This window comes from Sinocyclocheilus rhinocerous, unplaced genomic scaffold, assembly GCF_001515625.1.
Source record: "Sinocyclocheilus rhinocerous isolate Xijiao unplaced genomic scaffold, SAMN03320098_v1.1 scaffold1156, whole genome shotgun sequence".
In the NCBI taxonomy this organism is placed as follows: domain Eukaryota; kingdom Metazoa; phylum Chordata; class Actinopteri; order Cypriniformes; family Cyprinidae; genus Sinocyclocheilus; species Sinocyclocheilus rhinocerous.
The window spans coordinates 1,199,291-1,213,958 of NW_015630041.1; the positions used below are offsets into that span (position 1 = coordinate 1,199,291).

A 14,668-nucleotide genomic window follows, 5' to 3' on the forward strand; every position below is an offset into this window, starting at 1 on the left:
GCGCTGGATCCAGTGTGTGTTATATGCTCCTACTTGTAAGTCGCTTTGGATAAAAGCGTCTGCTAAATGAGTAAATGTAAATATGGACAGCATAACTGATTATTGGGTTCTTTTGTCGCGTCGCGCCACTCGCGTCCGGAGTAGAATTATCCTTTCCCAATAAAGCAAAGTTGTTTTGCGCCGAATACTTATGATATCTCATCATACTTTATCATATTTTAGTAGGCTACTTTAATTCATTACAGCTATGTTCTTAACTTTAACTGGTCTGTCACTGACAGAGAGAGAGGGGAGGACAGTTGCTCAACCTCTCCAGAATCTATACAGGTGAGAACTTGAAAGAAGAGAATTATTTTAAGGCAGTGTTTTTTTTAAAACTTGGACTACTTGCCAATGTTTTAAGGAATGAAACATTAATATATATTTTCATTTTCTGTTCAAATTGTTAAATAAAATTTGTTGTATAGGTAAAGGCAGTGTCATTTGTTTGGCCGTTGAGGGTCACATCACCTGACAGCTGTTTGGTCTACTTAGCACGTACCAATCATCAGAGGATGCTCATTCTGTTGCAATTCAAAACTTACTATCATGGCCATAGCCAGGGTTTAAAAATTAGTGAGACAGAGATGGTTTTCTGTTTTGAAAGGATGAACACTGTGAAATTATACCATCTATTTATTGCATTGTTAATATTTACTATAGATTAGGGGTGGATAATTTTATCAGTTGTTTATTATTCATGCAACAATCCATATTACTGTTATAGTTTTCATTAATAATCATTGCTCTATGATAACTTTGTCTAGTGCTCTTATGGAGGCTGCGCCCGCGTCCTCAAGATTCGTTCACTCCGCCAGTGTCTCGCAGCGATCGTTTTCATACCACGGACGCTAAACATTCTTGCAAACTGTCTAAACTGAATTATACATGCAGACAGTCATATGGTGATCTCATAGCTGGCTACAGTTATGATTATATATCACTACATGTGTCTCTCTCTCTCTCTCGCTTATGTGGCGCTCTTTCCTCTTGTTTGTTCTCTCCCTTGCCTCCACGATTTCCGGGATATTGTATCTAATTTGCGGGTTGCAAACTGTCTAAACTGAATTATACATGCAGACAGTCATATGGTGATCTCATAGCTGGCTACAGTTATGATTATATATCACTACATGTGTCTCTCTCTCTCTCGCTTATGTGGCGCTCTTTCCTCTTGTTTGTTCTCTCCCTTGCCTCCACGATTTCCGGGATATTGTATCTAATTTGCGGGCGTCAGGGAGCCACTATTAATATGCGGGAGACTCCCGGAGCTTCCGGGAGAGGTGGGATGTCTGCAAGTTACACTGTAATTTAAACGCGGCAGACTTTAATAGACAGTAAAACAAAGGCAGAATACCGTATAACTCCAGGCTGGCACAGTAATATTGACGAACGGCTAAACAAATGCAGAGCACCATAACTTAATTTGAGCGTTCCAAAACAAAGTCAAAGAGCGGTAACTGATGTAATACTGCCTTGGTTTTTCTGGGGCTTTTCTCCAAGATACTTATACACATGATAAAGGAGGTCATATATGTCCCATGACTCATTTTCGACCAAAAACGAAGTTATGGTGTTTTGTCTTTGCATGGCAGCACTGCTGTCACTAGACGGGCGTGGTTTCAGCAACCAGGCACCTCAGCTTCACCCACGTCCCGCCTCTTTGCCCATGTTCGATTATCCGGGAGTGACGACCTGCCAAGATGGCGGCGGTCTGCTCCGCCCACTTTAGGCTTCCAAAACGCTCTTCAGAAACCTACGAGTGACGTCATGGACACTACGTCCATGTTTTTTAAAGGCCCTGTCCACACAAACGTGGTTATTTTTAAAGGGGTCATATGAAGCGATTTCAAGTTTTCCTTTCTCTTTGGAGTTCCCTCTTTTGAAGATCCCTATAGTTGCAAAGACTAAAGTCTCAAACCCAAAGAGATATTCTTTATAAAAGTTAACATACTGCCTTGGTTTTTCTGGGGCTTTTCTCCAAGATACTTATACACATGATAAAGGAGGTCATATATGTCCCATGACTCATTTTCGACCAAAAACGAAGTTATGGTGTTTTGTCTTTGCATGGCAGCACTGCTGTCACTATAGACGGGCGTGGTTTCAGCAACCAGGCACCTCAGCTTCACCCACGTCCTGCCTTTTTGCCCATTTTCGATTATCCGGGAGTGACGCACTGCCAAGATGGCGGCGGTCGGTTCCGCCCACTTTAGGCTTCAAAAATGCTCTTCAGAGAACTACGAGTGACGTCACGGACACCACGTCCATGTTTTTTACAGTCTATGGTTTTAAACCGGTTTCATTTCAATTTGTGTTCCGGGAGTAAAGTCAAACCTGTTTGTATGTGCTGATTAGGTTGGCCTCTTCTGATTAGGAGGGCGCTACATACTGTAGTTTTGTTTGTTTCCCTTAAAGTCCGCGTGAAATCAAAATTGACTTTATTTACTTTACTAGCGCACATTGCTAGTAATGATGTGAACAATTAATCCGTGCAAGTTAATCCGCTGAAAAAAAAATTTGTCTTTGTAATCTTTAATCAAAATCTGAACATTTACTTCCGCTCTGGAATGGCATTCCTTTTCTGATGACGTCAGTTTGACGGCTTGGGCAGAATATCCTTAAACACACCCCTCCAACAGTTAGATTGCTATGAGTGAGAGACAGAGAGGAGGAGCGCAAAAATAAAACCATGCCCTCTATTCAATATTCCGTTTCAGCTGGAAATACGTCACTACACTGAAATAAAGTCGGCAGCAACTTCTGGTTCACGCGGACTTTAATCCCATTTATCTATCTTAAATTATGTTTTGTTGTTTGTCAACTGTATGATTAAATTTTTTTATTTTTAATCATACAGTTGATAGACAACAAAACATAATTTAAGATAGATAAATGGGAAACTACAGTATGTCCTCATACTGTTGAACAAAAACACTGGAATCGCTTAAAGACAAAGTTCTCACAGCACCCGTGTGAACAGCAAGAATCTCTCAATAAAATGGAATCTGAATATTTTAGCTGAATCTAGATTGTTCTACACGCTATTAATAGACACTGGCTGAGTCACCAGGCAGTCACTGACCTTGCACGATTGTTTACACAGCCTTGTTAATATATCATATGATATAGTTTAGCAATATCACACCACACAAGCAAGAGAGCTGATTTTTCCCGAATATCTGCACGATTGCAAATATATGATATTGATTTCATAGTCTACAACTGTTCAATAACCATTACGATAATATTGTGTTACAATTTAGACACTGTCAGTATTGTTTTTGTGCAATTTATCTAAGGTAATACTGAATGAATCATGTGTTTGAACGAATGGATTGAGTCAATGATTCAGTGAGCCCTTCATAAAGGACAGTCACTTGCGTCATTTCTGAATAAATCAGCCGATTGAATGAATGACTCACTCAAGACAGCAATTTGCCGCCACCTACTGGCGCTTTTAGTTTCATATTTAGAGTATAATTTCTTTTTTTAATCATTTCATATTTCAATATTTATTTATTTTTTGTATGTTGAAGCAAACTCTTTCTAAAGCTAATTTTTTTTTTGTAATTTCTAGTGCCTTTAAGTATCTTTATTAATAATGACTTTATCATTAATTAATCAGCAAATGATGTGCCAATTAATCTAAATAATTTGAAATGATTTGGCACATCATGTAATTAATCCGATAAAAAAATTTAATCGCTTGACAGCCCCATTTAAAACATAAAAAAATAGTCACAATTGAATTTATTCAATTAATTGAATACCCAACAAACCAGTTAAACATGATAAACGTTAATCCCACCCAGCAGCTGATTTCATTGGTCAGCTCAATCACAGTCACCAGTCGAGAAAAGTTCAGGCTGTCACAAAGTCAAAAACAGTTGCCCCTATTTTATATCAGATTGTGCTACCCATTATACTAGGCCTATTAGAAAATACTTTTTATATTAACTTTTGTAAAATAGTATAATCTTAAAATAGTCTAGACTTAGTATCTGACATTTCCAATAGGCCCAGCCTTAGAAAAAAACATGACATGCAATACGTAAAAAGGCCATCTGTTGTACTGGACCATAATTCATAACAGTGATACAGAAAAAATTTAAATTGATTGATTTTAAATAACCATTATTCACATGCCCCTGACTGTTACTAGGTTTCATTGGCCTAGCTGTTGCCCCCACCTGTAAATAAATAATAAAGTATTTCATAGTGTGAACTATCCTGTATTGTTTCCTGTCACAATCAATGCATAATTTAATTGGTGAGAACTGTGCAACCCAATAAACAATTTTAAGGTCTAAAACGTGTTCCTGTGGTACAAACAGTAGATCGTGCTAGTAATGGCAATCATGGGTTAAAGTCTCAAGGAATGCATTAACTAATAATATATACCTTGCAGTGCAAATCACTTCAGACAAAAATGCCTGTCAAATTTGTAAAACACTTCCCCCTTTATTATGTCCTTCAGTTTCAGTGTTACTAATTATTCTGTACATAAATGAATATCTTATCCCCTATTTTTTTCCTCTGGGGGGAAGAAAATAACATGGCAGGTAAATGGTAAGTCTACACTGGTCTGACTGTTGTTTGACATCCATACTGTTAGCTGAATATGTAATGCCTATGACAACCACATTTGCAATACTGACCTGGGTGTTAAAGATTAGTCTACCACCATCCTGATATAACAGTTCTTAAGATCCATGTCATTGTAAAGCAGTCAGTGTTCTTTATTTTGAATTAAGTATAATGTTTATATGTTGCAGCATCTGATAAAAAAATCTTTCAAAAAACAAAACATAGCCAGATCAGAAAAGTCACCATGAATCTACTTTAGTAACTTTGTTTTACACTTTTTACTTTCATCACACGATGAAACACAATGAATAAAGTTTTTAATATTTGTAGAGAATCTGTTTTGACACAATATGTAAATAAGACATTTCTCCTTAATAAGAGATTATAATCAAAGACAGAGATTGCTGAAATCAAAGGAACAACAATAAAAATGTAAGCATAGTGCATGAGAAAAAATTCATATATTAAAAACATTTTCTTTTATTTGTCCAGTCTGTCGACTATACTGTACATGAACTGTGTAAACTAATGAACTTCTGTGTGAAAATAAAAACAAATAAACCAAAAGTACTGATTCCACAGAGAAGAACACCTTAGACCTCTTGTTTATGCAGTTTCATGACTTCTGACCACCTTCTTGGCCCTAACCTGCTCACTCACAATGTTGAGAAAACAGCTTTGGTTTCATTCATCGGCTCCATCTCTCTGTTTCATTTACACGTACTCAGATTCCTTCTCCACATTTCTATATATAAATACTTGGGGCGGGGAATGTTTATTATTACCATCACCTTTACTGAGTTGGTGTTTTAGTAAAAATAGGCTTAGTTACACACTGCAAATGGAAAACAGAATAGTCACAACCCCCACCCCAAAATCAGTGGTCTATTCTCCCATCTGTTCTCCTTTTTGTTTACCTTCTTTACATTTTTTATACTTACATTCTTTACCCTCATTTCCTTTCGTACTGCTCTCATATTCATGCATTCATTAATAACTGTAAAAATCCACCATAGAGATTGATTGGTCAATTCTATATTTTATAAACTTACAAACTTCTCTTTTGGTGCGTTCCTGCTATGTTGCCACAGTTATTACAGTGCTACCAGTAGGGAGGAGTTCCATAAACTGGAAGGTAGCATGGCTTCTGTTTAAGACTGAGGACACATAAATAAAATAAGAATATTTATAATTTCCAAATACCAGTGAAGTGCATTCCCATGATGAATGAGAATCAGTTACACTAAACCAGTGTACAAAAAGTGCAATATGCCTATCTGTACATAAAGACTTTTTTTTGTATATTTCAAAATTGCTTGAGCTGTTTGGGCCTAGGATCTAAAGCCTGTTTTATCTGCGAAATAAAGCAAAAACTCAAGGGTTATTAAATCATTTGTGCACATATTCATTCACTTCTATTCTCAGAGTTCTCTGTACTTCCTGTCCGGCAGTTTGTACAGTTTCTGTTTACACATGCTCAGTCTTGGCTACAGATTCGGCCTCTGCAGAGTTCTGAGCAACGCTCTCAACCTTAGTGTTAGGTTTCTTAGCAATAGGTGGAGGAACTTTGTTAACCATCTTGTGCGAGTCATTACACTTGGCTAAATCGGAGACAGATGCTAACTCTGCCACCAGAGTTTTCCTCAGGTCACCCTGAACCTCTAAGGATGACGGTGTCTCTATTATGACCTTCTTTGGGCTCTTGGAGAAGATGAAGCTGGCTGTAGATGCAGGGGAGTTTGGTACAGCGGTGCCACTAGCCATGGCTGGGGGAGGGGAGCACAGACCAAAGCGCTTGGCTTGGTTGTCTTTTGAAGACATAGTGGCAGCCTTTAGACGAATGGCATCCTGGAGACGCATGGAAGGGTTAGCTGGCGAAGAGACTATGGGAGGTGTGGAAGAGACAAAGGGCATTGCTGTTTGGGTTTTTGGCTGCTCACCATCTAGCTTTGAGTGCATTTCAACGGTGCTTAATTGCTTCTCTGAATTATGTGGGGTCTTGTTGGGTTCTTGTGCCTGATGTTGAGCCTTTGGCTCACTGATTGATTGGTCCTTTGGTTCCGTTGTGCTTGGCAGGGTTGCTGAGTCAGGCGCTATAGGTTGAATTTGTTCCATGAGGGTTTGGGGTTTGAGTTCTATTTCAGCACAGGGTTGTTTAGTTGCTGGTTCAGCAGGAGCTGGATTGTTACTTGGTTCGGTAGGTGGACATGTATCTAATGAATATTTTGGCTCCAGTATTGTGTTATCTGTTTTTTGAGCAATGTTATTTGATTGAGTTTTTCGTTCAGATGATCCTTGCTGAGTACTTGATACAGTGGTTGTGTTTGTGTTGAGGGACGGAGCTTCAGTTTTTTGCTCTGTGTTGGAAAGAGCTTCCACATCAGGGGGCAGTGATGTCATAATCAAAGACCTTCTGATTGGCTTTGGAGGTGCCTCTTGATTGACACTTGATTTTGGTTGTGATGGTTTATCAGGATTTACAGCATGGCTCTGATTGGACTTAACTGACCTAAGACGAACCATCTGTAGGAGAGACTGGGTGACCACAAGACCAGAGGTCTCCTCTTTGGCCGGAGAGGGACTGCTTGTCCGTTTCTCTGTTTCTGTTGCCTCTAGTCTGTCCTCCCTTTTTACATTACTAGGTAGTGGAGGAGGAGGAGGAACACTGACTTGTTGAGATATTACATCAGTGGGTAGTGGAGGAGGAGGAGGAGGAGGAGGAGAAACACTGACTTGTAGAGATCTTACATCAGTGGGTAGTGGAGGAGGTGGATAAACACTGACTTGTTGAGTTCTTACATCAGTGGGCAGTGGAGGAGGTGGAGAAACACTGACTTGTTGAGATCCTACATCAGTGGACAGTGGAGGAGGTGGATGAACACTGACTTGTTGAGATCTTACATCAGTGGGCAGTGGAGGAGGTGGAGAAAGACTGACTTGTTGAGATCTTACATCAGTGAGCAGTGGAGGAGGTGGAGGAATGTTGATTTGTTGAGAAGTTTCAGATGATGTTACTAACACATTGTGTGTTGAAGGTTGGGATTCTTGTGGAGGGGATGGGATTTTCTGTGGTTCAGAAGGTGGTCTTGGTGGAGGTGGAACTTCCTCCGGTGGTGGCAGTGGAATATCTGGAGGTAATTGAGGCATTGTCAGTAAAGACTGTGGCGAAAATGGTGGGGGCGGTGGAGGGAAGTCAATATCATTTTGCACAGCGACAGGAGTTGCCGAAGCCATACCTACTGGAGGCACCGGAGGAGGAAACAGAGGAGGTGGAGGGATCCAAGTAGTTAAGTCCTTTATTGCTTTGGCAGCTAGTGTAGGAGTTGAAGGAACAAAGTCTGGAGGGGGTGGAGGAGGTTTGGCTTGGCTGTTGTATGGTATTGGTGGGCAATGTTCTGGGGGAGGTGATGGAGATGGGGCAACACAAGCAAGTGGAGCTATGGATTCAATTTTGCCTTTTATCTCTACTGGCTGCAATAGAGATGTTGCGTTTACTCTGTCAGCATTTGCCAAGGCATCTGGTTCATCTGCTATTTTAAGACCTCTCTTTTTGGCCCAGCGCGCATAGTTAACAGGTCCTGGTCCACACAGCAGTTCAAAAGTCCACTGGTTGTGAGCCCAGGTCTCAGGAGGAGGAGCTGGCGGAGCCAGTACTTTGGGATGGGTGGGAATCTCTAACAGAGATCGGAGAGCCATTACAGCTGGGGAGGAACTGTTACTATTAATTAGACTTTTTGACAAAAGGGTGTTCTTAAGTTCAGCAAGCTTACTGGTGCCATTTGTGTATGAATGGGGTGCATCAATGGAAGACACTTGAAGGTTATTTCTGCATATCTTAAGCTCAGCTAACATCGTTTTCTTGTCTGTGCTGACTGGCTGGCTATCCTTTGATGTGACAGTTGTGGGTCCATTGAAGGGAGGTATGCCTATCTTAGGGCTCAACTCATGAGCGGTGGCCTTCGTTTTAGATACAGAAATTACACCAGGGTATGGTGACTCATCTGGAGTGCTGACATCAGCCAAGTAGGTATTACTCTCAGATGCCTTCCAGGCCTGCTTCCCATTATGTAAAGAGTATGACCTGCTGGGAGGAGCTGGAGGTTTCTTTCCCCGTTTAATCACTGATAGGTTACGTGTGAAAGCAGCAGCAGATCCTGTTTTTCTGCTATCCTCCTCCTCTGTAGAGCTCCCATTCACATGAGTAGTTTTAACATGGGAACCATCATTGTTCAGCTTGGCTGGTCTATCCGTGTTCTCAACCTGACTCCCTCTGCTGGCCACACGGGGAGTGCTACTGCTGGAGATGGTAGAAGAATCGGATACTAGCGTTTCTGACGATCCCGAGTGGCTCCACCCAGAGTAGTTTGAGCAGGTTGTGGAACGATGTGAAGAGACTCTGGAGGAAGCACGTGTGGATGCTGGGCTGGCTGACACCAGACTGCTCTTGCTGACGGTTCGGACACTGCTGCGACTTTGGCTGCGACTGAGTTCCACAACATCCACAGATGGTGGAAGAACAGCATTTGGAATGATTTTAGACATGTATGTGGCCTGAGGTGAGATGGACATCACCACACCGGTTGGGTTCTCTGTCCAAGGAACGCCTAGAATGCCTGCCCCTGACTTTTCTGGATCTACAGAATGGTTCATGAGCCTTTGGAGGATGTCATCTTTGGGTTTTGTCAGGGTGGGGAGCTCGGTGTTGTTTTCTTTAACTGTGTACAGGTTCTGCACGCCTTGTAGATGGTCTTGTACACTTTCTTGTTCAGAGCTGGAAGACACACCATCCACAGTGGAAATTATGGCGGGTATGATCATGTCTCCATTGGACAGCTGACCATCAAGAAGATTGGTGGTGATCCATGCTGCCCTGTCCAAACCTTCAGATATGAAATATGCAAAAATAAAATATACATAAACATAAGTTTTCCACTAAATAACTCCAGACATTCTCTGCACTATAGATGACTGCAGCAAAACATACCCAGTTCTCTCTGGATGTGTCGAGGAATTCCTACAACAGTTCTCACATGTCTCCTTCGAGACTTTGTCTTCTCTGCAGTCTTATCTGGCTTCAGTGGTCTGAACGTTGAGGCTGGAGAAAGGAAACAGAAAACAATGTTGCTCTGACAATGCTTATGTGACATGAATGCTTAAATCACTTTATGGATGTACCTTTATCAGGCCAAGATGTTTTTATGAAAAAATTATATGAATCAATTATATGAATCAATTTATGTGTGAAGTGTCACCTTGGCGTTTGAGTCCCGAGCGTGTTGATCGTGAGGAAATGGATGAGCGCATCGAAACAGAATCAGCAGCTGTGCTCTCAGACTCAAAGCCTCTCAGCTCACTGAAGGCCATGCTGTCTTCAGTCTGAGCTGTTACTGTTGACTAAAGCAAACAGCATGGTTAACCTTCCAAATTTATAATCATTCGTCCGCAATTTAAAAGTAGTCAGTGATATATTGCACTTATAGAACTGCTTATGTGCACAATTTAAAAACCAGGCTGTCACTATGGTGGGAACAGAAATAACCATTCATAACAGGAACTGAAGATTGACTGATGCATGGAGGATCACTTACAATCATACTTTGGTCATCAGGGTAATCAATCCCATTCCTATCATCTGGAAAATAAAACATCACCTCTTAACCAAATAAAATAAACTGCTGTATGTTAAAGAAAAGCATGTGCTTGGTTCAGAGTAAAAGAAAGTGTGCAATTTAAACAGACTGATTTGGAGTTTGACTTTTCTCACCCTCTTGCTGCTGCATTTTAAGGCCCTGCTGGGCCTCTGTTTGCAGGTCCAACACATATTTAGGCCGATTACCCTCCACAAACACATTTTTCTCTTGGAACTCCTGAACAGAAATAGCACCCACAACCTCATCTTTAGGGCCTGCAGAGAGAATTACAAATAATTACATTTAATATATATTCAGATGTCAAATCTAGTATGGGATGTTTCAAATGTACAGGGCTTGGATGTTTAAAAGTACACACAGAAAAATGCTTGCAAGCAAATATAGCAACTTATCATCTGATCTAAGGTAGCTCAGTTTCAGTAACAACTAAAGCAAAATCAATTACCGTGCTAAATGTACAAAGACCATGCTCAAATTAACCATGTGTCCTGATTTCAACCAGCTGATTCACTCATTATTTTCTGGTCATTTGGGTCTTCTGAAGCATTTTTTGAATGGTTTAATACTATTTCCATCCATAGCATCTCCTGATAGAAATGCTATGTTTGTAATTTACTGTACTACGATAACCACACAATTATTCACCAGGCAAAATACTGATAACAACCTTTGCAGAACAAACTTTTAAAAATGTTAAAAACAGAATACTTTTTCACAAACTCATCATTCAGCCTTTACATGTACACATGACTTTACATTATTGAAAACGCATATTGAAAATTAGAAATTAATTAAGAACATATGCATAAGACAGACAGCTACTGTAAAAAGCTTTCCAGTCAATTTAACCAAAATGTGACATCTAACAAAATCTGACAAAGACCTAGCTTTTGTTTTAAAGATGGACAGAAGAGAACAGTCATTTTGATTTAGCAAGAACACCATATCTGCATTACCACAGGAGTTTAAACTGATTACATCCTCCGTGTGTGCTGGCACGCTCTTTAGTAAAGACTAATTTTAGAGTGAAAAGCTTCACTAACTAACAAACATTATTTAGAAAGCTTTAGTAAAGTAAACCAAGGGAGTACAAAAGCTAGATCAAGAGTGTAACTGCAGAAAAAAGTAGTTATAGATTATGTACTGTTTCTTAAGGCTCTAGGTTGTAGTAAACAGACTCTTCACTCAATATGAATATAAATATGAATCATGTGAATATGAAAATAAAATGTTTAAAACTTGGAAAAGTAAAGTACCTCCGTCCATTTTGGACTACATTTATGACACATTTACAGTGCTTTTGTCAAAGCACCACTAGATGGAGTAGGAGAACAAAGGAACTGTGAGGTCACAGGTATGCTTAAGGGGAAACTTGTTGCTCAACCTGGAGAACAAAAGACAAGTTTTCCTTTTCATAAACTGAGTAAAACAACAAATAGCAATTATTTATCCTTGCAGAGAGTTGAGTAACAGTTCTACATTTGAGACATAGTCTGACACTTCACACTTTCCTATTTAATATTGCACTTAAATTATTAATTTCTAGTTGATCTCTGGAATGCTAAAATCCAACCTCAGCCCATCTCAATGCACCTCCAAACCAGGCCAGACATGCCCTACAGCCCAGAAAGCCCCGCCTACCCATTTATCCCATGTGACTGGCCTTCCTCATCCAGCTTTATTAATCACAGCAAGAGAAGACAACCTTTAAGAGTTACAATGATATTTAAAAGTTTTATTCTTTACATTCACTTCTTTCTTTCAGACGGGAATTAATTCCTTTTAGAACTACAAAGTTAAAGAACCAAAAAATGAAGAAGAATGAACAAAACAAAAATGAAAGTGTGTTAGAAAGAGGATAGAACTTTTCTCTGACCGTTGATATTTCTGAGCCTTGGTGGGAGTACTTTGTTTGTCTCACTAGTGATATATGTGCGTTTTTAGATACAGACAGCCAAACCACAGATAAAATGTTCCTAGCAATGGTTTTAAACAATTAAAATAGTTGAACAACCACAGAGGTCATCTTTTCAGCCCTGAGGAACATACCTAAAGCCAAGAGAGATGGCATTCTCAAGCATGATGCAAATGCCTAATGTCCTCCTGCTTTTATAAAATGGCAGCAATACGATGAGATGAGTGTTCAGTATTTATGACAGAAAACATATAAGCTCCAGTCCAGAAAGACCATTTTAAATCCACAGCAGTAAAAAAAAAAAAAAAAAGACTAGACACACAAAACATTTACACGACTGCCCATAGAATTGTGCAGTCTCGGATGTGCATTTATCAACATTTTACATTTTTGAATATGGCTTATCCATTCAGAAATTAGAACGATTTGTTTTATAAAACGACATTAATGAAACAAATCCTATTTTAAAGCTGTAATCTAATAGTAAATACTCCTTGTGAGCGTGCAAGTATGTATGTGTGCACAGTATTGTGTTGATGTCTAAAGGTTGTATAATCTGTACCATGACCTGATCATCTTTGAATGTATCCTCAGTAGTTCAGAGACTTTCTAAAAACTCTGATAACCTTCTGAGAAAGCCAAATAAAAGCAGCACAGAATGAGAAAGATTGGGCATGCCTGGACCTGCTGAGGGCAGATGTCAGAACAGCTGCAAGGAGTCTCAAACAGGATAAAACTCACACAGACTCCCCGAGCAGCTTTACCTTAATCATCAAACTAAACCTAATGTATTATGGTGGTTGTGGCTTTCTTTTGAAAGAAAAAACCCTCAAAAATAAAACAACAGAAAAACACCAGCTTATTTCAGGTTTTGTATAAAAAATAAAAAAAATAAATAAAAAACTTGACTTTATCGCAACGAGAGACTTTATCCTGGCACCTGATGCTGCTGTCCTTCAGAGTAGATTGAATAAAGGTTATTAAACATTTAATCCAAGAGGAATCAGTAAAGTCGAATCAAAGGTGAAGAGACCGAGAAGCAAGAGAATGAAAGAGGAACACAATGTGCTAAAATGAATGATAGAGATTAGCAATGTAAACACACAGTGTAGTTCTCATCACTGGCAGCCAGATCCCACAGGCAATATGTGTGCTGCCAATGAGATCAAGACTGCCCTGCCCTGACTGTGTTGAATTTGGGCAGTAGGGGGCAGCACATTGGGGCTGTTTTCATGTCATATAAAAAGACTGCTTTTGTTTTCGTTGTATAAAGTCACCAGCTTTCTCACATCTCACATCAATGTATACATTGAGCTTTCATAGGTTGTGCAAGTACTTTTTGAGCTTTCATGTCCATTTATAAATATAAAAAAAAATATGCAAATGAAAGTGTTAAATATTCTATGATATCATGATTGTATGATTTTGCAAGAAAATGTAGCAATTTATTGATTATTATTATATAATTTATTTATAAATTGTCATTTAATTATAAATTATTATTATAATTTATTTTTTCATGTTATTTATAACATATTATATATATATTAATTATGTTTTAAATTACTATATTAAAGCTGTAGTCCGTAAGTTTTGCCTCTTTCTCGCCATCTCTGTTTGAAAACCTGCAATTGCAGCTATGTGCGGAACTATCTTCCTTGCGTGGGTTGTGAGTCGGCACAGCTCCAGCACGGATGAATCTAATGTTTTGAGCAGTATGTGGCAGTCAGTCACCGCACCGGTGTGGATATTTACTGTACTTCGCAATCACAGATTCTAGCCTACGTCTTGGAATACATGACCCAAATAAGAATTTTCACTGTATATTGTCATCTGAACAAGTAAGTAGCAAGTCTGCCACATTTGTTCTGACCAACTGAGGAAAAAAACATTACAATAAATCGCACTTCCAATGGTGATTTAATCTAAATTACCTCATATCACATCAAACTGTGCAAATTATTATTATTGTTATACTTTATTTTCAAATTGTTAATGTTAACAACATCAGCATTACGTGACTATTTGAATATAGTGTGTATAAGCGAGTAGATTTCAATTTCTGTACAGTCCTTTAAGAAATTCTTTTAACCCCAAAAGCAAATTATTCTCCCTTCGAACTGGTTGTCTTTAAAATACAAATCTTTGTAATCCCAGGCTATCTGTAATCAGAAGCACATTTAAAACTGGAATATAATTTAATTTCATTCACATGTGTTTCATAAACACATAATCCTTTCTGGATTACAATCTGCCATCAAAATGATTCATTTAATTATTCTGGCTGCTGTGAGAAAAGGCTATAAACGATAGGCCACCTGCAGGATCCTCACATGTGATAGCCTAGTAGCCGGGATAACTTCTTTATGTTTACAGACGTGACGTAATGACGCAGTGCCATGCTCGAATTTCCCGTGAAAACCTACCCGTACCACTCAAATTAGAAAACATTATTATAAGCTAACCGTTGTGA

The 14,668-nt window shown here is 39.1% G+C and overlaps 1 protein-coding gene across 1 annotated transcript in view; it reads right to left on the reverse strand.

Moving 5' to 3' along the window:
• Positions 1-5,566: 5,566 nt before the first annotated feature.
• The window catches only part of LOC107739876 (uncharacterized protein KIAA1522-like), a 34,850-nt gene continuing 25,748 nt past the window's right edge, over positions 5,567-14,668 (reverse strand). Inside the window, exons 3-7 of the mRNA XM_016552103.1 lie at positions 10,394-10,534; positions 10,218-10,261; positions 9,882-10,023; positions 9,614-9,724; positions 5,567-9,509 (exon numbers count right to left, since the gene is read on the reverse strand). Of these exons, the coding sequence (XP_016407589.1) occupies positions 6,097-9,509; positions 9,614-9,724; positions 9,882-10,023; positions 10,218-10,261; positions 10,394-10,534 (3,851 nt within the window). The 3' untranslated portion in view covers positions 5,567-6,096. The remainder of the gene's footprint in view (positions 9,510-9,613; positions 9,725-9,881; positions 10,024-10,217; positions 10,262-10,393; positions 10,535-14,668) is intronic.